Source organism: Eutrigla gurnardus, assembly GCF_963514095.1.
Source record: "Eutrigla gurnardus genome assembly, chromosome: 1".
In the NCBI taxonomy this organism is placed as follows: domain Eukaryota; kingdom Metazoa; phylum Chordata; class Actinopteri; order Perciformes; family Triglidae; genus Eutrigla; species Eutrigla gurnardus.
The window spans coordinates 4376844-4400043 of NC_139915.1; the positions used below are offsets into that span (position 1 = coordinate 4376844).

At 42.6% G+C, this 23200-nt stretch overlaps 1 protein-coding gene across 1 annotated transcript in view; it reads left to right on the forward strand.

The window, feature by feature from the left end:
* Positions 1–23200, forward strand: part of itfg1 (integrin alpha FG-GAP repeat containing 1) — a 125001-nt gene that overhangs the window by 87595 nt on the left and 14206 nt on the right. The window contains exons 13-14 of the mRNA XM_084039842.1: positions 8247–8290; positions 11242–11320. Coding sequence (XP_083895968.1) covers positions 8247–8290; positions 11242–11320 — 123 coding nt within the window. The remainder of the gene's footprint in view (positions 1–8246; positions 8291–11241; positions 11321–23200) is intronic.

Here is a 23200-nt window from a genome sequence, read left to right on the forward strand (position 1 = left end):
TGTGTGTGTGTGTGTGTGTGTGTGTGTGTGGTGTGTGGTGTGTGGTGTGTGTGTGTGTGTGTGTGTGTGTGTGTGGGGTGAAGAGTGACAGGCAGAACTGTATGAGTTGATTAGTTTCCTGCTCACTTATTAGGATGCAGATTAGCTACATTGAGAAACATCTGGGAGCTTTTCCCAGCCTCACATACTCCCTCCTCCTGCACCACCCAATCCAGCTCTCTTCCTTTCCTCTTTCCACATTTCCTCGTCGCCTCCGCTCTCCGCTCTCCTCTCGCGTTCTCCCATCTTTTTCCCCATCCCTACCTCTTTCATTTCCTCCCCTCTAACCCTCTCCAGCGTCTGTTTTTATCTCCCTCTCACCTCTCCTCCTGCCCTCACTCTGCCTTCTCTGCTTTCTTGTTTCTCTTCGTTTCCTGTCCTCCTGCTCGCTCTCCGCCTCTCTCAGTCTGTCAGTCAGAGCTGTCTTTTATTCCCCCTTTTCAAATCATTCAAATGACAACGAGCGAGATTTACATGAAGTCTTTCTGTGTGGCTCTGTGGTCCCGAGGAGGATTTGACTGGAGGCTGTATATTCAGATTGGAGTGAACACTTGTTCAGTGTCTACTGCAACACACAAAGGCTGTTGATTGGAAGCACCTGCTCCCATGTTTGTCAAAATAGCATCCTTTGCCAGCTTATTGCGACAGTTGAAGTTGCAATGGCTTCATCTGCAACGATGACAACAAGCAAAGCTATACCGCACATTATACTCATAATAGAGACATTTTAATCATGACCTACAGGGAGCAGACATTCCTAGTTATACTATCATATTTTATGATCTCTCCCCGGCAACATCCAAGCAGAATAGCAGGAATACTTCAAGGCATTCATAACAGCCTTTGCATAGAGTGACAATAACCAAACAATGGCTGGTAGATATTTTGATAATCCAACATTGAACCCCAGTATGTTTTGTGCATGTAAAAATAGTATGAACCTGAAAATGGGCATGGTATGTCTGCACTTTAAATGTTGTGAAGTTGATGTTTTATTTGTGTCCTTCCACTGAGAATTGAGGAAGAGGGAAAATAGACAATTAGCACTACAGAATATTGGAAGTGGATTAGAAGATGGAAACAACAAAAAGCACATCATTTTGAATTTTGAAGCAGTTGAGGATTTTATTTATTCATGTTTCTAAAATGGGATTTGTAAGGCGAACATGAAGGCTCACGACCCACTGCTGCAGGCCATTATTTCTTTGATACAGCTGTAGAAAATTGATCAACTTTTTCATTCATAGATTTTTTTTTTTAAAGGGCATTCTCTCTTTTGAGTGTTAATAATTCACATTCAGATTATGCATTTTTTTTTTATATGCACTACAGTTAATGTGCAATTTTCCAAATGGAAAGGTGGCACTGCTGTAATTTGATTGTAATGTGCTGCCAACCACAACCGGTTTGGATGAGGAGAACATGTTCTCTCTCGACAGTTAGCCTCTGTGAGGATGTTAAACTTTATTCTAATTGATACGGCTAATTAACATGGTGGTCATATTGCATTCGCTTGTACCATCCAAAAGTGAAAGACTGTAGCAGCCACTGCCAGCTGTTCAGGGACAGTGAGCTCCAACAACACTATAATGATGTTACCCAAAGTGAGCGCTGAGCAGGGAGAGAGCTCCCTCTGGGATCCGAATAACCACAGGAGAGCAGGGCCTTGTCTTACTTACACTTCGACCAGACAAGACAATAGCCATCAAAGTATGTCTAATGAGGGCAAAAAGGGACTGTTTATTTTTTATTTCTCAGTCAGACACGCTTGAGGAAACCAGGTCTACAGGAGACGTTTGTTACGTAACAATGAAATGTTGCTTTTACTGCTTTTAAAGCTATAATAAAATCCAAATGTTTAACGCTATGCAGGCTTTTATTTGCCAGAATCAAAATAACTCAAACGGGTCCGTCCTGGACACGCCCCTTCGGTCAGCATGTTACAGTCATACGGGGGTTGTCCGTGGATATTTCTTCAGAGCAGAATACAAATATCCATATTTCAAGAGCTTATGATCTGAGGAAATTACACTGATTTATTAAATTATATTGATTAATTGTTAATTAATTAATAAGTGGTCATTAATGTGAACTCTATAACGTTCTGTCCGACCAACAGATAGAGCCCCTTTTTATGAGAGCAGGTATTAAAATTGTATATTATACACATTGATATACATATTTTAATATCGTCCCTAGTTTCCATCCATAACTCCCTACACTGTGAATCTGAACACATAGATGCATATATGCAGTACATGCATAACAATACTGTGTATATCATCTTTGTAACATGGATACAAAGCCATTAGCTGGTGGTCATTTCTGGAGGGGCTGTTGCTATGTTCAGACCAGATGTCAGTGTGTGTGTGTGTGTGTGTGTGTGTGTGTGTGTGTGTGTGTGTGTGTGTGTGTGTGTGTGTGTGTGTGTGTGTGTGTGTGTGTGAGGATGATTGGGGGGGGGGGCTGGTGTGTTGTGCCCATGCATGTCTGTAAGCAGCCCTACAGTCAGCAAAAGCAGCCTGAGGACAATGAGAAGTGATGAGCATCTCGGGGCAAATGCCGCTCAGCTGTCAGGTTGCTGCGTTGCCGTGTACCGCGTGGGTCTGCTTGGCTCTCGTTGACTTGCACTTGTAGCCACTAGCGCTGACAGGGCATGTCATGCTCCCCCGTCAAGGTCTGCCCATCACATTGTGCTCTTCATGCATGTGTGTCTGTGTGTGTTTGTGTGTGTATGTGACGTCTGCTGACCCAACAGCCCCGGTGTGACGTGTGCATGAGTTCATGATTGGCTGCATGTTGTTTCTTTTTATGGAGTGCCAATGAGGACGTGATGAAAGCAACTTTTCACCTACGAGGGCGTATTAGGGCCACTGTAGGGGGGAAAAAAATACGGAACCGAGAGAGGTGGGCAATATTCTGAAAAATAAAACAAAAAACGAATATTATCAAATGTGAAAGGAAGTAGAGGTAAACAACAATATACTTCTGAATATATAATTTCAGCATCTACCTTTACACAAACAGAAACTATAACTTCCTATACCTAAATAGGTACATAACTACCTATTTAAATGCAGTTACAGAAATGATTTTCCCATTAAATTATGATTTTGTCTACGTGATACAATGCAAGATGCAGTTTACCTTTAAGGTGTGAAGTTGAGATAAAAATGGAGGCTGAGATCAAACATGACTCTGTAGGGGGTAGAAGATCTACTTTATGTCTGATTTGACATCTAGGCTGGTGTGATCCCAACGCAATTTGTCACTCGTTTACATTTGCATACTTCTCTTTTTTTCTATATTTCAAGAAGTCAATTGTCTAGAACCCAGGTGATAGATGCACAAACCTAATTAAGGGTTTATTTCACTGCAGGATTTCCAGCTCTTGCCAGATATTCATTAGAAAGTCCGATGAAATGATTACTTGTCCATTTGAAGGATTGCCTAAAATTACAACTAGCAAGTCATTAATATTTTCTGGCAACACCTCAAATGACAGTAAAAGCATTCGTTCAAACCTGGCTTGCTTTAAACGTTGATATTCCTGTATAGAATAGAAGAAATAAGATATAACATGTCTAATTCTCTGCATTAATTTGCAGCCTGGGACACGCATGCATAGATGGGTTTTAAGGTAAATGTATAAGCGACTCTTGTCACCACATATTTGAAACCTTTACACAACACACTAGCATCTGGCAACAGTAATAACAGGAAACCACACTCCCACACTGAGCTAGCCCTTAGTGGTGAGAAATGACCTGATCTCCAGTGTCCCAGGTTACAAACTGGCAGCACACATTAAGAGCACAGAGCACAATAACCACATTATTAAAGACCAGTCTAACCACATCTGATTTAATTGCCGCAGAATAAGATGCTGGAAAGTCTTGTTTAAATTTAACACAAGGGTTGTCCTTCAATTTGTGACTGACCTATATGTCATTTAAACTGCCTGAATTAGAAGAAATAAGTCTTTCTTGAGATATGAAATATTTTTTAAAGATTCTTGTTAATGGCTAAGCTTTACTCTAGTTCTATCCTAGTTAATATTTGTCTCGTATATATATATATATATATATATATATATGGTATACAGACAGACATATCCAAGGGATAAAACATGACAAATTGCAGATACTTGTTTCCATCATGGTCCCTATATGAGCATACTGAAGCCTAAACACTAATAGAAAACTTCCTGGAAAAACGGCCTTCACTTTCCAATTTTTGTTGCAAAGTTGCGTCTACGTGATTTATATTTTCTCATGTGTCCATAAACACGCTCTCCCCATATTTCTCCGTTTCACAATCACAGCCACAGTCAAGCTGGGGCCATATTGCTCGTGGAGACTGGTGATTTTTCAGTAAGACACTTAGAACCACCGTTCACAAAACGCTGCTCACTGGCTGCTTCGTTGTCACAATGATGAAAGCCCACACACTCACGGACCCACACGGAGAACACAGACCAGTTTATCGTGGGTTTGATAAGGTTAGACCTGGGAAGGAGCTGCCATCAGTCTTGATATTGCAGTAGAAAATAGGCTCGCTCGGACCCACAGATGTACTGTGCGTGTGTGTGTGTGTGTGTGTGTGTGTGTGTGTGTGTGTGTGTGTGTGTGTGTGTGTGTGTGTGTGTGTGTGTGTGTGTGTGTGTGTGTGTGTGTGTGTGTGTGTGTGTGTGTGTGTGTGTGTGTGTGTGTGTGTGTGTGTGTGTGTGTGCGCGTGCGCGTGTGCTTGTATGAGAAGGAGACTCTCGTAATGGCAAGAGACTAAATCGGCTTTCCAAAGGATGTGTGAGAGCTATTCCAGGAATCTTGTTTTGGCCATGGAGGAGGTGTTACGGGCTTGTTAGATGTCAACCAAAGATTGAAATATGGACAAAGTGGCCTCACACAAGAAGCTCCCTTCTTGTAGTTTAAGACTTTCCTTCAAGCACACGAATGCCCACACAGACTCATCCACTTCCTGGAGCGACAGCGTGTGCCCACCGACTTGTGAAGGACTTCTGCATTCATGCAGTTTATGTCTGTCTTTTTCTCTCTCCTTCTCTTTATGCATCAGTGAATTCATGTCATGAAATTTTTAATGTAGCACGTGTGTGTGTGTGTGTGTGTGTGTGTGTGTGTGCCCTCTCACTGATTAAATTAGTTAATTTTTCCAATGGCACACAAACCTTATATTCAAGCATTTTCAGTGTCTGCGTGAAGCCCCCTGTCTGAAAGTGCTTGGACTTTATTGGGTGTATCACATTTGACAGGAAATAAAAAAGGAGAGAGGAAGTTTGATGTGAGGCTAGAGCTCTCCGACAGTGTTATTTCCAGGGGGTGCCAAGTGCAATTTAATTTTATTACATCTGCACTGGAAATTAAAATGTCACTAGAATCTGACATTTTTGTTTTCCATCACCTAAACACAGATTGCCACGCACCCTGAATTAATTCCAAAAGTGTCCATCTAATTGACAGTATACACCTCTTCTTATTGTTCCCCAAAAATGTCTGTCACACAATATATTTGTATTCGAGCCGCGTGACGTTGTTTGTTCCTCTTCATGCCCATCGGTCTCTTTCATCTCTCTTTGAAGATGCATTTTCACATCAGACCTACTCAGGATGTTTCTGCCAGATTCATTGCAGTGTAATCACAGTGTAAACAGCTAAGTGGCTAACCTTAATGGATGTTACACCGACCTGCATTCTGGTGCATTCAAGCTCTACTCCAGGTATCAGGCGACGGTTAATCATAATTCTATCATGATGCGTTCAAATGTAATCTTGTAAAAAATGTATATTTTTGGTGAGAAACTTGAAAAGATATTACAGAGGTAATAACCTGTTTAACTTCCTAACATGAGTTCTAAGCAGCTTATAATACACAATTAAAACTACAGATTAAATAAGATTACAATCGTTTATTTCCTTATGATTTGAGTTGTGTTTTAATGCAAATAACCACTATAGTAAAAAAGTAATTTTTGACAGTTTACACCGACTTCAAAATGGTTTAAATCTTTTTTCTTGGAAGTATTCCGTCGGGGATCGGAGAGCTGCGTCCTGACTCTGAATGCTGCGTTTTACGTCCCATGTTCTCTGACCACACGATCCCAAAAGAGACCGACTTCAAACAAGCGACTCTCTAATCCCACTGCCTTATTGATTCACAGTGACAGTGACGCCTGTAGCCTGACCCCGGACAGCATGAAATTCAAACAATCAAAAATAATAATCCGATCCCTGAGATTTATTGATCATCGGTGTCCTTCATAGTTGACTTTGCTCCAAAGCCTGTGATGTGTTGATGTGCTGCTTGTGCAGAGTTGATGAGCGGTATAATTACCTGCAGGGCGGTTTCTGTCCACTTTGGTGCACAAGGCCAGACTTCCACTTTGGCACCCCCAAAAACTGTCATCTTTTAGATAATAACATTCCCAAATTATTGTAGTTTCTTAACCCAACTTTGAGAGCAAAGTATTAGTCAGAAACAGCCTTGGGCTTTGGGTGCTATTTTAGGTTTCAGATTTCTTTCTCACATAACACAGTGGGTGAATGTATAGAGCGATGTTTTTACAGTCTCATTACATAAGGAATGATCTGTGGTCACTGCAGGCCTGTTTTGATAGCTTTTGTAGCCCTGTTGTTGACAGTTTCCTAGAATACCTATGTGATTACTGAACATAAACATAAAAGAGCTATTAACTTCAAAGTGGCACATTTGCCCTTGCCACCCATTGTTTTTAAATCACAGCTAGAATTAAAAAAAAAAAAGACAGACTGGGAATGAATAAACAGCTGACTCAGACCTGCCTTACAAACCCCGCCCACCCCTAACCCCTTTAACACCCCTAAATTGAGTCCAAGCACCCCCTAAAACATATTGCATATAAATGCAATATAAAAATAACAGTCATGTTGTTTTTTAAAAGTCAGTTTTTGACAAGCTTAAACATGGTAAAAAATAACATAGACACTACAGTATATGGTTTACTTTAAACGTAATATTTTAACAACAAAAATACAACAGACCCCCCCAACCCCGTCATGGTATGGTATGATCCACTTTCTCTCTCCCACCTGCCCCCTGATAGATGGATAGATAGATAGAGAGATAGAGAGATAGAGAGATAGATAGAGAGATAGATAGATAGATAGATAGATAGATAGATAGATAGATAGATAGATAGATAGATAGATAGAAAGATAGATGGTTAGTTACTTACTTACTTACTTTCTTTCTTTATTTATTTCTTTATTGATCCCCTAGAGGAAATTCGGGTTCATTCATTTAACACATGTTAAAATGTATAGTTTTTCAGAGTTTTTTTTTTTTTTTTCTTTTAAAGGGAAAATGATTCCGGATCATTGGGCTTAAGCTCTGATCCTAGAATCACCCCTTAATACCAGAGTGACGTCAGGGTCACCTGTCACCTGCGAGTGCTCCACATTCCTGTGCAGAAATCCTTTTTAAAGAGCTTTCACATTACTGCACAAAATGATTGCAGTGCTCACTTTTATTCATCGTGATTGAGGCTATGAGTACAGTAAATGTTAAAGATTAACATGCTGGTCCAAATGCCGAGGCTTCATCCTCCCACTGCCTGTACGACTGAGCCGGTGCCACTGTGATGTTCCCTGTGAATAGGTGCATTGAGTTTGGCTGCTGCTCAGTGCAGCGCCGGGTGCAGACCTTATTAACAGAGTATTGGGCTTCAGCGTGACTCCATCAAGCAAATCAAGGCAACCCAGACCCAGGACCCTATTAGTATGCTAATAAAGTCACTTCTCTAATGACTGATTAGCAATTCAGCGGATTCTGTCCTCGCTCCGCTTGTACACACAAATAAGTGAAATGCTCTCTTAGCATACACGCACACACACAGCGTTAATAGCATGCACATTTATTTTTGTTATTCTTCTCATCCCTGGAAATGTATTTAGAAGTCGTCTCTTTGGTTATACGTCTTGTCCAAATGCACCTGGCAGACAGAAAAGATGATTCAGGGATATGAAATGAATGTGAGGAACGCTGAATCACGGTCAGCCGCAGTGACACTTGAGTCACGGAGTTCGGTGCTGGTTTGACCGACTTGATGCTGGATACATGTCGAGACAGCGGCCCTTCGGTCACAGCAGCAGCATCACAGACATGTAACACATGCTGAACAACATGGCTAACTGTGTCATCTCTGTCTTCCTCAGTGCTCAGCGGCCTCTGCTTCTATGACTGTCCAGAAGACGTCAAGGTAAGAATTCTGTCCTTGTTTGGCTTCTTTCAAATGCCAGGATAAATCCGTGTGACCACTGACCAGCCGTGTCTCTCTGGGTGTCCTGTACCCATTGTACCATACGTGAAATACTGCTGGCCCAACTCCATGTCAGTGGGGAGGATCAGCTTCATCTTCAGGAAATTAGGGAACAGGATTTGAATGGGTGATGAGTTCTAATAAGCACCTCTAATGCCTCTATATGAAAAGTACTGTGGAAGAAAACTCTTCAGGTCCAATTCTATGGATGAGGTTTAATCACTGACAGTGGAAAGGAAGTCACAGCGTTGCCATAAAATCCTTTCTGACGAGTGTGGGGCTACTCAGAGTTTCATACAGAGTTTACAGAGAACATGGAGGAAATGTGTGATGAGTGTGATTTGAATTGATTCAATACACGTCTGCTTCCAAAAGAAAGAGACTTCCTGAGAAGACAACGGTGTGGCTGCTCTCAGGGCAGCTGGGTTTCTCTACACAATGTCACAACAGGGGCCATTCATCAGGCCTTGATCAATCAATGTGAGATGTTTCAGAGTCGGCCGAGGAAGGGGGAAAGACCAAAAGGTCTTCTTATCAGGATAACAAAAGTTAATAGGAGCTATAGCAGTACAAGAGAAAGGAATATTAGGATGAGATTAAAATAAAACACATTTTCTTCTACAGTACCTTTCTATTCATGCAGCCTAAAAATAAATGAGGATTGTGCACTAGAATAGGATGTGATTTCCACCTGTTCACACCCCTCCTACATACCTTTTTTCTTATTGGAGAAAAGACACAGAGCTTTCTACTACAGGTCAGTTGGCCATGCGTACCACATCCCATTCTTACCCTCCCTTGTTGTTGGCATTTTCCAATAAAGTATAAGTGTAGGATTCGTTTGAATGATATGCCAGGTGTGCCTGTTTACCGACTCCTGTCATTGGTAAATATATTTTGGGGTTTGATTGTTGCGTGTTGTTGTTCGGGGACACTTTGACAGTGATGGTGTCTGCTCAGGCGGTGTTTGTGCTCATCATTTTATAATAATAGGTATCTGTTCGTTGTTTACCATCTGCTCACATTCTGGAGGTTTAGGTATCCAATGGGCTTCATGTCTGCATGACAGACACTGTTTGTTAGTTTTACATATACAAGCACTTCAGGGGGGGAAACGTGGAGTGACTATTGTTTTAGAAAGGCTCCATTCGTGTTTAGGGTTTTTTTTGTGGCCAACAAATAAAATATTGTTTTAATTGATAATAATATAATATAATAATCATGTTTTACTTTTATAAGTCTTCATTAGATGCCAAAACACTTCACAGTACAGTATGAGGCATCTCAACAACCAAAAAGTAACAGTAGACATATCCCATCCATTCCTGAGGCATGTCCCCCGGCTTCTTACTGTTGACAAGTCATGTATTCCACTGATAAACCTGAGAATTACACTGATGCTTTAATTAATTACCATCTCTCTCTTAGCTCTGTCTGTCTATATGCACTCTCCTTCTCTCTTGATTGCCCTCTTCTTCATTGGTAACTTGGGATTAATTTAATTTAATTATGATGCAAGTTTCAATACCAGTACACCTAAAGATTACTTCATCTGATACATAGAGCATACAGTACTTTTCATATAGAGTGGTTTCTGCTGATAAAGGCGTCCTTCCCCATGCCCAGTTGACACTGTTAGCTGCTAGCCACCGGCTCAGACATCTCCATGTTCAGAGTCTTGTGTCTTGGGTCGTAGCTCCTGTGAAATGGGCCAATCACAGGCATGGCTGCAAGAAAAACCATGCAAATTGTATGTTTTTCTAGATCTGGGCACAAAAAGGATCAATTAGAGGTATTGTTTGACTGAACTTTCAATAATACTTGATACTGGGTTATTTCACTCCATAACCTAAAGGTATTGAACACCAATACCAGCCATGTCAAAGCCAGGCTCCCTCCCACCCATATCATTGTGTCAGTCTGAAGGGTGTTCTAGGTTTTGCATATAAAACATACCTCTCAAACCATGTGCTCTTTGGGAGTTATCATGTAGCCATCATTTCGAGCAGTTCCCTTGAAGCTCCTTTTTTTTTTTGCTATCCAAAAGGGCCGGTGTCTGATCATCATGTGTGGATGGAGAGAGAAATCTGACAGAAAAGCAGCAGCCAATAGCATCTCTCCTTATGTAACCCTTCACCAGTGGAAAGCCCTTTGCAAAACACATTAGCTTTGACATCAACAAGAGGCTGCTGGTATTAGAGTTGTTTTGGTTTTCTGTCCGTCTACTTTTCCACCCGCTTGTTGTCTAACTGAAAGGTATGATGAATGCATTAGACGAGCGGAGCTTGCGGCTGTTTCTACTCCTCTCTTCTCCCATCCATCACCCCCTCTATCTTTTCATTTCACTCTTCCACTCCTCTTCTTCTTAGTCACACCTCTCTTGCTCTTCGCCTTTCTTTGAGCCCACTAATCTGCTCCTCTGTGGCTTTACTGTCTCTCTTTTCCTTTTTTTTTTTACCTCATTCCTATTCCTCGTTCACCCGACTGCCGAGTGTCACAGCATAAAGGTCTCTCCTGCAGCGCGTGTATGTTTACGCGTGTAACTCGCTCACGTATAGCCGATGTAAGACGAAGGATGGCTCGACAGATCTCTTCATTAGTTGTCATGCTTTCGTAATGAAGAGATAAGACAACCCCTCAACCAACACAGAGCCGTCACACTCATTTACACTCAGGGAGTTTCGAGCCAGCTAGGTCAGACATTTGCAACGTGTAAAATAAACCAAAAAAACTGCTCAAGGTCATCTCCCTTTCAGCCCATTCCCTCTTTTGTCTCCCTGTATTGGGCTTTTGTCCCTCCCTGTCTTCTTGCACCCTCACTGACAGCTAATGTGAAAAGATACTTGCAAAATGTCAAAATGTCTCTGTTGTTTTCATGTGTTTTTCTGCAGCCTTTTGGTGTCAACCAGCCGGGTCCCTATGTCATGTACACCACAACGGACTCCAATGGAGACCTGAAAAACGCCTCAGGTAAGGACTTTCATTTCTTTGTTGCTGCGACTAAAGCTCTATAGCTCTGTCTGTCTGTCTGTCAGTCGATGAGAATTTCTTCACCCTTTGGTTGTTGCCCGAGGTGGCTGATGTTTGGCATGTCGGCCAAGTGTTTGGGTATAAAGGTGTGTGTTTGTGTTCAGTGTGGCCGATGACAAAAAGGCACACAACTTCTGAAGGGTTTCACATGCTGTCACAGAACTCATGAACCGTTTATCAGAAACACCTGTGAGAGGCGTCATTGCACTCAGCAGCAGTTTCTTTTTCATTTTGCAATGGAGGTCATGTTTGTGAGTGTGTGTGTGTGTGTGTGTGTGTGTGTCTGTGTGAATGCATACATGCATAGATGTTTGCTCACAGCTATTTTACTTTCCAAGGTAGCGTTCTCTTCTAAACGACCTACTTCAGTAACAGAGGATATCCATTTATTTTTCTGAAAATATCCCTGCCTGAGCTTTTGTTCATCCATGTCAAATGGAATAATCACTTAACCTCCTAGTATCCGCTGGCCGTTCACCACCGCATTTCTTTTGAAGGATTTACAGACACTGAGAAGAAGAGGGACATATGAATTTATTAGCTTTTTTTTAATAGATGGGGAAAATAGCCTCTATGCCTCAAAGACAAGGCTGAAGCAGGAAGAGCAGCTAAATAAAATACAAAGGGAAGGTAGAATAAATCACTTTGATAAGGCTGTAATGCTTGCGGAGTGTGTTTAGTTAACATTTATTATTGTTAAGTATATTCCAAATGCAGGTCTCACTCACATTTGTATTTTGTAAAATGCTATACTTTATCTAGTATATATCGTAGAAAAATACTGTGAAAACCTGTTAACACTGTAGGGCTTTTTCCACCCAGAGTTTCCCCCAGGGCGAAGAGAAAGTTTCGTTCCTTATTTCGGTCCAAGGTTTATTTTTGGAAAGATTTTTGTTCAAATTTGAAAAGCCACACAAGTTTCATTGTAGGTGTGTGAATGCTGAATCACCTGTAGTTGTCTTTGCATTTGTTATTTTTGCTAACAATATCATAAAGGGTGATGATGATTGTGTAGAACTAAAAAGAGTGTTTGTTCATAAATCCTCAATAACTGCTTATGCTGTTTTTTCCTTAATGCCCTGTATCAAGTATTTCCTTAATGCCCTGTATCAAGTATTTCCTTAATGCCCTGTGTCTCCAGCTTTACTGCTTCTGTTGTAACCTGAAGCATCACTGGGCCTCCGTAGGATGACACATGCCTGATGAACATTTCTCTTCTACTTTAGACTAATGAAGGTAGATATAGGTTGAGAGAGACTGATGCGTGGAAAGATCAGACGAGACACTGAGGACAGCAACGCTGTGCCATATTAGCCGCAGTTAACCTAGCTGATGTTACGTTGTGGGATGGACTCCGAGCTGGATGAGGACAAGATGCACCGACAGCCTGGGGTCAGGGATATATATAGTCTCTGTGCATGGTGCACTCCTGTATGCAGCTTAATCCCACTTTGTCAGATTTCATTGTTTCACTTATGTGTCGGCACAGTTGGAGTCTATACATATTTAAAGAAAGAGTAGACAGATCACAGGCTAACATCATTATTATTTCACCACCATTAGACAGCTATAAGCTCAGGGCGACGGAACAATGCTGAAATCAATCTTCCAATGGCTGCGGACCTTTCAATTAGGGGCTCTGTGTCCAGACCCAAAACACTAAGTGGACAAAATATTAACACTACCAGACCTGTATTTAGTTTTCTTCACGCCTGACCAAACCCACACTTTCATTCCCTCTCTACACACACTCCACTGGTTTAAAATATGCAGTCAAATGGGCAAAGAGAGAAACAGTGGAGACAGGGGAGGAGGAGGAGGAGGAGGAGGAGGGGGTGCTATCACCACCTGCACCCACGCCCACTGCAGAGAAGATGAAGAGTGATACAGAATCCCACTGAATGTTGAGGCGGTGACTATTTTAACATCATACAAAAGTGAGCTGAAAAACAGTTGCTGGAAAAGAGCCAGTTATATCCGTGCTTCTTTTTCAGTCAACGAATAGAATTTATAAAAAAAATGACCTGAAACATCGGCAGTTAATAACGGCAGTTATTTATGTGGGGAATGCGTTTTAAACTCGCTTTGCATGGTCAAAGGTATGTGGACATTTGAACATTACGCTTATCTAATTGCAAACCATGAATATGGCTGTGCAGCCTGCAGTCTTCTGGGAGGCTTTGAATAAGATTTATTCCTCCTGGCTGCAGCCACAACAGCATTTGTGAGGTTGGCCAGCAATCTCACAGTCGGCGTTCCAGTTCATCCCAAAGGTGTTGGATGTGGCTTAGGTCAGCAGGCCTTTCAAGATGTTAGAAGCACACTGTATGCTGTTGCAGTAACTGTTAAGATTTCCCTTTTCTTTCCCTATATTCACTATTGTATTGATAAATAGTTAGTATTATGAGATATGAGATAACAATCCCCAATTGCCTCGCTCCATGATCTTTGAGTAGTCTAATATCAGAAAATAATATCAGTTCTAACTCCACGCAGAGTTCCAGCTCTTAAGGCCTTTAAATAACGAGAAAATGCAAAACGCTTCCCTGCAAATATCTCAAATCTGAAACTATTTACACCAGCAGCGATGCAAATTTGCGACACTTTTAAAATGTTTTCAATAAAATGTTCGAAAAGATTCTCGCAGGCAGAAGACAATCTACCAGGATGCCATTAAACCAGAGCAGCCGCTGGCAGACTGTCTGATGTAAATTATTGTATAGCCTAATATACTGTCAGCTCCTTTGTTGAGTGTCCTTTTAGCGATATACTCTGAATGAGTTTGGAGTTACTTTTGTTGTAATTACAGTGTGTAGGGCCTTTAGAGTGGACAGGAACTTGTTCCGAGAAAGAAACTGTTGCTTTTCGCCACGATATATTTGCATTGTGTGTGAAAGTACTCATGACAGAAACAACATTTCAAAAACTATTTTGGCGTGTGAGTTAACTGCCTCCAGTGTGTCGAGTCTTTTACCCTCTGGTAGAAGATCCAGGGTCCCTCAGAGCAGGCTGAACCAATCTAAACTCCAGCTTATGTCCATTAATATTCTCAACACCAAAAGTCTATCTTATCTATCTAACAATGCTAGAACAACAATGTTAAAGGGGTCACTCATAGCGACGAACCCAGAGAATCTTCACCTGAATCCAACAGACTGTGGGTGGAGAACTCTGGAAACCAATTTTTCTCACAAAAATAAAGAAAATCCCTCCCGGGCATTCTGAGAAATGAAGCAGGACGGGGCATTCGCGTTGGGCTCATGATTATTAATAGCATTTAACTGGGAAGAGCCAAGTTCGATTCTCCAGGTCAACTATATTTCCTGTAACTCAATGATGCACACGCACACAAAAATATTCTAATATAGAGATATTGTATTTTTCATCTACGTGAAGAAGAGATGGTTTTGACATTTTGTCCACTCAAACGGTACATTTCTTTCTGGAGTGTCTCCTCAGACGGGGTCTTTATGTTCCGGGTTCAGTGAGTTCAGTAAGCAGAATCACATTTATTTCACAAACGAATATCCCGGCTTATTACAGTCTGCCCATCATTGTTTTTGGCTTATTTTTTCCAGTGTGTGTTTGACTGGTGTGCACAGAGAGAGGAGGAGTAGCCAACGGCTTTGCCGGCACAACTCCCCAAGCCCCTCATTTAACAGCAGCAAAGTGCTGCCAGGGAGCCTGCCTGTGTGTGTGTGTGTGTGTGTGTGTGTGTGTGTGTGTGTGTGTTCACGGGTGTGTGTGTGTGTGTGGTGATTTAAAGTGTATTTATTCTGTAGCTTGTAGCTCGGGGAACAGCCAGCGAGGCTGCCAGAGATGAGCAATGATGGGGTGCACACAAACACACACACACACACTCATATACACACCCACGATGTCTGGGCCTCTCCACTGGGGCCCGACGATCTTCACTTACCCTTCACCCTCCTGAAAGGGAGAGAGCACGGAGAGGAAGGCAGACAAAGATTATAATATGCTGCGAGATGGAGACGAGGCACACTATATGAATGGAATTACTGTAGAAGGTGGGAAGAGAGAAGGAAAGTGGGGAAAAAAAGGAGGGAAATGGGTCAGAGGACATCAGGGGCTGGTGGAAGGCAGAGAAGAAGTAGAGTAATCTTAGTCCTACCTGAGAGAGACACTGCTAACACACACACACAGTTCATACTGTGTATATGTAGAGGATACACACTCATTCTACAGTAGTAAAAGCACCCTATTATGTGGGTCAAGGTTTCCCCCTAACTCTGTACAGGTGTATACAGTGTGTATGATCTAAAGTCTGTGTCCATATGTGTGCACGTGTGTCAGCATGTATTCATCTGTCTCTTGACCTTGTGTGTATACATGGCAGTGTGTATGTGTGTATACATGGCAGTGTGTATGTGTGTGTATATGTGGCTGTACCCAGCAGACAGTGGTGTGCCATGTCCCTTACTAAGCAGGTTGGATGAATGAGTGCGGGCTGTGATTCTGACAACACCACACCTCATCAAGTGACTCCTGCTGAGACGGGGGGAGAGAGGGAGAGACAGGTGGGGGGGGGGGGGGGGGGGGGAGATAAATAGTTGTTCATTAACAACCTTTTTATTCCTCTCTTCCTCTCCCCCTATGTAAACCCAGAGACGCTGCACAGGGGGGGAGAAAACGCCGCGCTGCGTTTCCCTCTGGGTTCCAGCTCACTCAGGGCCGTCCATTCATCTTTAGACAACTAGAACCGTTGCACATGTAACTTTCAGGGGGGCAGTCGATATGAAAACTAGAAAGGTGCACTCAGCAGAGTGCAGATCTCCACCAGGTGTGTCTCCAACGATCAATGCGGTATTGTGTGATTGATTGAACGGGCCGATTCAATCGGCTGATGCTGCGTCTAGACACCAATGTGAGGCATCGTAAAAATAAAAGAAATCATCATTCAAACTCAAAAACGGCTCGCCAAGCTGTAACGATAGCTCCGTTAGCTGTTAGCCAAACACATCGTTCAGAGCAGCAAGACCATATATTTTCTTTTTTTTCTCATACGCTACACTTACAAATAGCATTGGGTCTATTGTGTATTAATTTCATGTGGTAAGGCCATTTATGCGACCTGAAGATGAACATGTTTATGTTCTCTATTACTGGTATGTCACACAGTATTAAAAGCCACTATTACATGTGTCTGTCTTTGTGCAGTGAAACAGTCCTTACACAAAGAATTTAATTAACAGGCCTTATAAGTTTGTCACAATACACCATTTGAGTCTTTTTATGTGATTTGATGCATAAATATATTGGTTGTAAATCCAGCCATTGCCAACAGTCCTTCATTCCATTTGCTTCTTTTGACCCATCATATTTGGCCGTTAGTGCCCCCGAGCTGCAAATTGAAATACATTAAATACCGCTGTAACACTAACCGGCATAAATAAAGAATGGTAATAACTCCGGGGCAGTTGGCTGTGTCCACACGGGACGACGAGTGAGTCTGTGGTGCCAAAGATTATTATGCACAAAGGGGGGGAACAGAGGGACAACGTTTGAGAGAAAGAGAAGTGACAGGAAGAGGGAGGACAGAGGGGGGAGACAGAAACAGAAAAGAGTGAATACTCATGAGGAAACGAATCATAACAGGCCCAGATCAATGCGCTGCTCTCTGCAGACCGTCCAATTAGGCTAATGAGTTCAGGGGATTAGCAAGGGCTCGCTCACACACACACACACACACACACACACACACACACACACACACACACACACACACACACACACTGCACATGCACAACCTTTAAAAAAACACGTTCACCTGCTGTAAGTCCTCCACAAATATATTTATCATATCTTAACCTTTTGAGACATTTAGAAGATCCGAAACAACTTAGATGCAGATCCAAATGGTGTGTGCTGATTTGTGTTGACCCGTGCATTCACAAGAAGCAGCTCGTGTTGCGTTTCGGTACATCATGCTGTTGCCTCAAGAAGTGTCGTAAAAGTCAGCGCATTGCGCTCGGCGCCCCACTGATCCACCGCCACACTACTCCCCTGTTCTCAGAGACCACGTGAGTTCAACATTGAGCATTACCCTATCCTCAAAACCATTTTAGCGCACAGTAATTGTGAGTTTGAAGCTGGAAACGCACGGGGAGAATTCACAACATGCAGTAGGTGGATGAGAGACATGAAAAGGGTTGGAAGGGGAGAAAATGAGAGGTTGCAGAGGAGCAGGCTGAGAGCTTGGAGTAGAAGAAAGGGGAAAATGAGAGTGGGACTAACTAGGAAGATAGGAGATGGGAGGAGAAGAATGCAGGGAGATCAGCACAGGGGAGGGGAGGAAATATTGGTGTGGAAGGAAAAATGTAGTCGAGAGGTAACCCTCCACGGAGACATGGAGAATTACTATTGATCAGGCTTTGCATGCGCTTTCTCATAGCTGTTTTTGCTCCTTTGCCTCCCTCCTCCATCCCTCTTCTCTCATCTTTCCTCTTCTGCATTCCCTCCTCCAGCCTTTCCCTCACTTTCAAGTCCTTTCTCTTCCTTTTTGTCAGCCGATAACCTCCGTTCTCTTTCTCTCTCTCTGTAAATCCTCTAAAGATTGTTTAACTCTCAATTTGGCGTCATTGTTATCTCCCTGTCTCCAAGGTTTAAATGAATGAGATGCATGCATGTGTCTGAATGTGTGCTACCTTTAGTAAAACTAACCCTAAAGAAGTTCAGATCTTTAATGATATTTAAGAGTTTGGGAGAGGATGAATCTGCCTCAGATTGTTTGTTGGATGCAGACTTTTGAAAGAGGCTGCCATCCTCACTTTGACCATGTTTCTGGCCGCGCTAACAGCATCGCTCCACAGATGGCACGGCCTGTCTGTCTGTTGGATCATTTTGGTGCAGATGGAAATATCTCTACAAGTATTAGTTGGATTCTCATTATGTAATCTGCATGAATCGTGATAACTTCAGTAATCCACCTTTCCATCTAGCGGCATTATTAGGTGAATGATTATGCCTGCAAAACTGATTGTTATCAGACATGCTAATAAACATAAAAAATCAGCTCAAAGCTCCGCTGTGCCGAGGTTCAGCCTCACAGAGCTGCCAGCGTGGCTATTTATGTATCAGTGCACCTGTATCAGCAGGGCAGATACCGGCTATTATACTGGAGAAAATGAGAGACTCTCATTTCTAATGATTAACTTAATTCAGCCACCTTTTATCTTGGGTGTACCTGAAGAAAAGGTTTTTCCTCATGCTGGCTGAGAGAATATTCTTTTTGGCACATTTCTTGTGGCAGTCTAGCAGATGTCACTCCAAACGACAGCACTGCATTGAAAGACAGCGCTTATGTTATGTTGGTTATGTTTTTTAATACTCTTGGCTTCTATTGGGTGCTGAGGCTTATCTCTGTTTCTCAAAGAAGAAGTATTTATAAATGCTTCTCTTCTTCTAAATACACAAAGACAAGGTTGTCTCTTATATGATCAAGTGCGCAGCTCGAAATGTTCTCTAATAAAACTCAGACTTGCACGTTGGGAACATTTAATTTCATTTTTATCTGGTCCAACTTGTTTTGTTTGCTTTTTTTGTTTGGCTTTTTTTCCTCTTCTTCTCATTATTCTCATTATCTTCTTGTGTTTTGTACTTTACATCGTTGCTGTTCCGTTTCCCTGAAACAGCTGTGAAAACTGAAGTGAAGTCCAACACATCTGAATAGACTAAGGACCGAACATTTCAAGGAGCTTAATTTGTAGAGAACCTGCTATTTGTATTTCATTTTTTTTTTAGAACGGGTAAACTAGGGCGTAGGCGGCTGTCTTTAGGGGTCTCTCACTCTCAAACAACACACACACACACACACACACACACACACACACACACACACACACACATAGTGTAAATTCGGTCCTCGTCTGGACGCAGGTGTCGAAGTGCTTTGGAGCTGTATTGAGAGGCAATGCAAAGACAACTATAAAGGCCTCTGGGTCCTTCAGCTTTTACCTCATGGGCATACAGACACACACACACACACACACACACACACACACACGTTTCCTCACAAATCAATGTCCAGATCTTGACACCATTGTATGGCCCTGAAGGGGGCCCTTCAGGTGAGGCGACCGTGTGCATATGTGTGTGCGTATTGTATCGCTCATGGCTCAGCCCTCCATCTCTGCAATTTGTTCCTTTTATCGCCATCAGGGGAGCAAATGTTTTCTACAGCGACAGGCACTAAGAATTTCTCTGAAAACATTTTATTTCTTTGGGTTTCAAAGCCTCGGGGAGTTAGAGAGAGAGAGAGAGAGAGAGAGAGAGAGAGAGAGAGAGAGAGAGAGAGAGAGAGAGAGAGAGAGAGAGAGAGAGAGAGAGAGAGTGCGCATGTCTGCTCTGGAAGCCAATTATGTTTCTGACCCTTTTTTTCTCCGTTCTCCGTGGGCTCGGGATGTTAGGACTGGCACATACTGTGTGTTGTCAGTTGTGTTTTACATATATTTCACATGTTTTATGCTTTCTCATTATTCAGGATTTTATTAAAACCCCTTATTTGTTTCAACCCTCAGTCTCAGACTGATGCTGGATGTCACATTGTCACTCTGCTTGTCTGCCCTCCAGACAAGACAAGCTTTTTCATGAGGATACGTGTCCTAAGACCTCAGCAGATGGACTCACACACACACACACACACACACACACACACACACACACACACACACATTAACTTCCCTCAGAGGCATCTATGTCCTCTCTTTGTCTGTCTCTCTCTTTCTAATGTTTCCCTCATTTTTTTTTTTCCATTTTGCCTTATTATGCCCACAAGGAAGTAAAAGTTTGTCGGCTTCAATATCAGGGGGAGACTTTTATCCCAAAGTCCTAGTCATTGTCCCCACTATCTGCCATTCTGCAGGGAGAGAAATGAGGAGCGATAATTCATTTAAGTAAAGAAAAACAATACAAAAGCTCAAGTAAGACGGTATTCAAATCCAGATTCCACCTCACTGCTACATCTAAAATAATTGAATGTTCATTGTTACTATTGTTTTTTGCTACTCCATGATGCACTGTTAAACAGGTGAGAAAACGCCCTCGCCTATTTCAGTTTGTGAACTGTATTATTTCATGTTTTTATAGTTTGTTTTCACTGGCATTTAAAAAGTAGTTAAAACATGTTCTACTTATACAGATAGTATACACTTTTTAAACTTGTTTAATTGGATTTTTAAAGTACAGTCCACTGGAGAGACCATGCTAGATTGGGACAATACTTTTGAGGGACATAAGCACAAAAATATTTGATTACATGAATGTAGCAAACAGATGGAGAAGAGCAGCTTCTTCTGCCTCCTTCTGTGTGTTTTAATTTTCTTTCTTTCCCTTTGTCTCAGCTCAGATCAGGCTGTATATTTAAGGAATCCGTATATTCACTTTCAGGTGTTTGTGTGTCAACGTGATGCTTCTGAAATAAGTGTGTACGTGTGTTTGTTTAGAACTTTATGAAAATGGGAAGTGCAAACAGACCGACTCACGCCAAGGCTGGCTGCCTGTGCTGCTTTGAATCTGCTTTGTCTTCTCAGAGACGGGTTGTAGGCTGTCAGTCATGTGTACAAGGTGGAATTCCCTGCCAATGCCTCTACCGGCTCTGCCACAGGGAGATAGGGACAAAACCACAGACACACTCCGAAACACTGCTCTGCATAAAACCCTTTGCCACCCCATGTTGTGAAATGGCTTTGCTCCAGCCGTGGCCACATTTCCTAGCCAGTCATCTCACACACACACACACACACACACACACACACACACACACACACACACACACACACACACACACACACACAGTAAGCAGACACCGAGCCAGGATCCCTGCCTGCAACGTAACCCTCCTTGATCCTCCATCAGACACCCACCCCACCATGCTGAGTGGCCGAGTGCAAGCCATCCACCTCTCGCCTACTGACAGGAAGCAGCAGTCTGTCAAAAAACATCAAACCAAGACTGGTTTAAAGGTCCAAACCCATCAAAAACCCTGTTCTTTCCAGCCCGATGGACGGGGTTCAGTGTGCAGCACTGAGAGGCAGTGGGCTGATTCAAAACGGCTTCCCCTGCTGGATCCCCTCCGTGTAACACCGCTGCTCTTTCTTCTCAGTGCCCTGTCAGTCTGGCACTGGATTGGTAGATATCAACAACAGGAAATGGCATTACCATAAAGGCCACTTCATGGTTCATAATAAAAACAGAAGATGGTGATGGGGATTCTGGGTCACTGTCCGTGTTTTAATGTATTATTTACTTTATTTAATTGTTTGATTGTTCTATGTAAAGTCCTTTTAAGGCCCACTTGTGATACTTTATGAAGAACTTGAAGTTGGACTTGAATAGTTTTGATATATGACTTTTGTCATCTCCCACCGTTTCACAGCGATGGGAAGTGTGTATTTCCGGACAGTATCTTAGAATACACACACATGTTGGACACTTTGTTTTATGTATTAGGATGCAAGTCACCTTAAGCAAGACCTACGAATATGCAGGCAAGCTAGCAGCTCTGTGAGACTGTAGTGCAACTTTGAGAGAAATGCTAACACGCTCACCATGACAATGCTAACATGCTGGTATCAAACAGGTGCAATGATTCCCATGTCTTAGTTTAGCATGTTAGCATGCAAACATTTGCTAAGTAGTGCTATCTTTGCAAGAAAAATCATAGAATGACCAGTCGTTACTATTCATCCTCTGGGCACCATGAATACCATGAATACCAGTTTCCATGGCAAACTTGACATCGTCATGTTCCAGAGAAATTACTAGATTTTTATTATTTAAAATCATGTGCAGAACACAGCTTTCCACTCTACTGATTAGGTACAATTTACTTACAAACACACTCTTTCTCTCGCTCTCACACACACACACACACACACACACACACCACAGTAAATGTCAGACACCCCAGGAGTCATCTTGAATGTCTGTTAGAAGCCAGGTCTTTGTACTACTAACAAGTCGATGTCCATGGAGCTCTGCCCAGCTCTTCCTGGAAACAGTCTGTCTCACACTCTCCTATGCTGTCTGTGGTGTGTGATTAAGGCACTTATGCTGCCTCTTCACAACACCCAGAAACCCAGCACTAAAAAGCTGGGAAGGCTGGGCTGCAACACAGAAATTTAGGGAGATAAATAGAGACAGCTGATGAAAAGCTTTCTCGGGTAGAAGGTGGCAAAAGTCGATGGGTTTATTCAGCACTCAGACCGGCTGGAGCCAGACAGCATCATGGACGAGCTTTCATTGCTTTATTGCTAACATACAATACAGCCATACAATAGCCACTGCTGGCTTTACCTTACTAAATTACTCACTTTTACCCACCGGCTGGTGCATTTTTACTCGCTGTATGCCAAGGTTAAACACCTGGTTTATTTGTGCGATATGAAATGGAATTAAAATGGAGAAATATTGAGCGCAGTGACTGACCTGACCTAGGTCCATCTGAACTAAGGTTAGGCATAGCTTAAGAAAGAGAGAGAGAAGAAAACGCTGCTGTGCTCCTCTCGGCCTGCAATACGCAGTCCATCCACATTAGTTCTGATCACTGGCTGCCTCAAGGCTTTCTCTCTCTGGTCTCCCATCCCTCTCTCCCTCCTTCCCTCTCTTTGTTTACCACGTAAGGGTTGATTTATGTCGGCTGCACTTGGCAGAGTTGGGTGGCGTGGGCGAGATACCGCAGCTGAAGGGGAGACGGGGGGGGGGGGGGGGGATGAGCAGGAAGGAGGAGAGAGGAAGGGGGGAGCAAAAGAGTAAGGCCAAGAAGGAGTGATGCATCAGGGGAGAGGAGAGAGAGATGAGCAG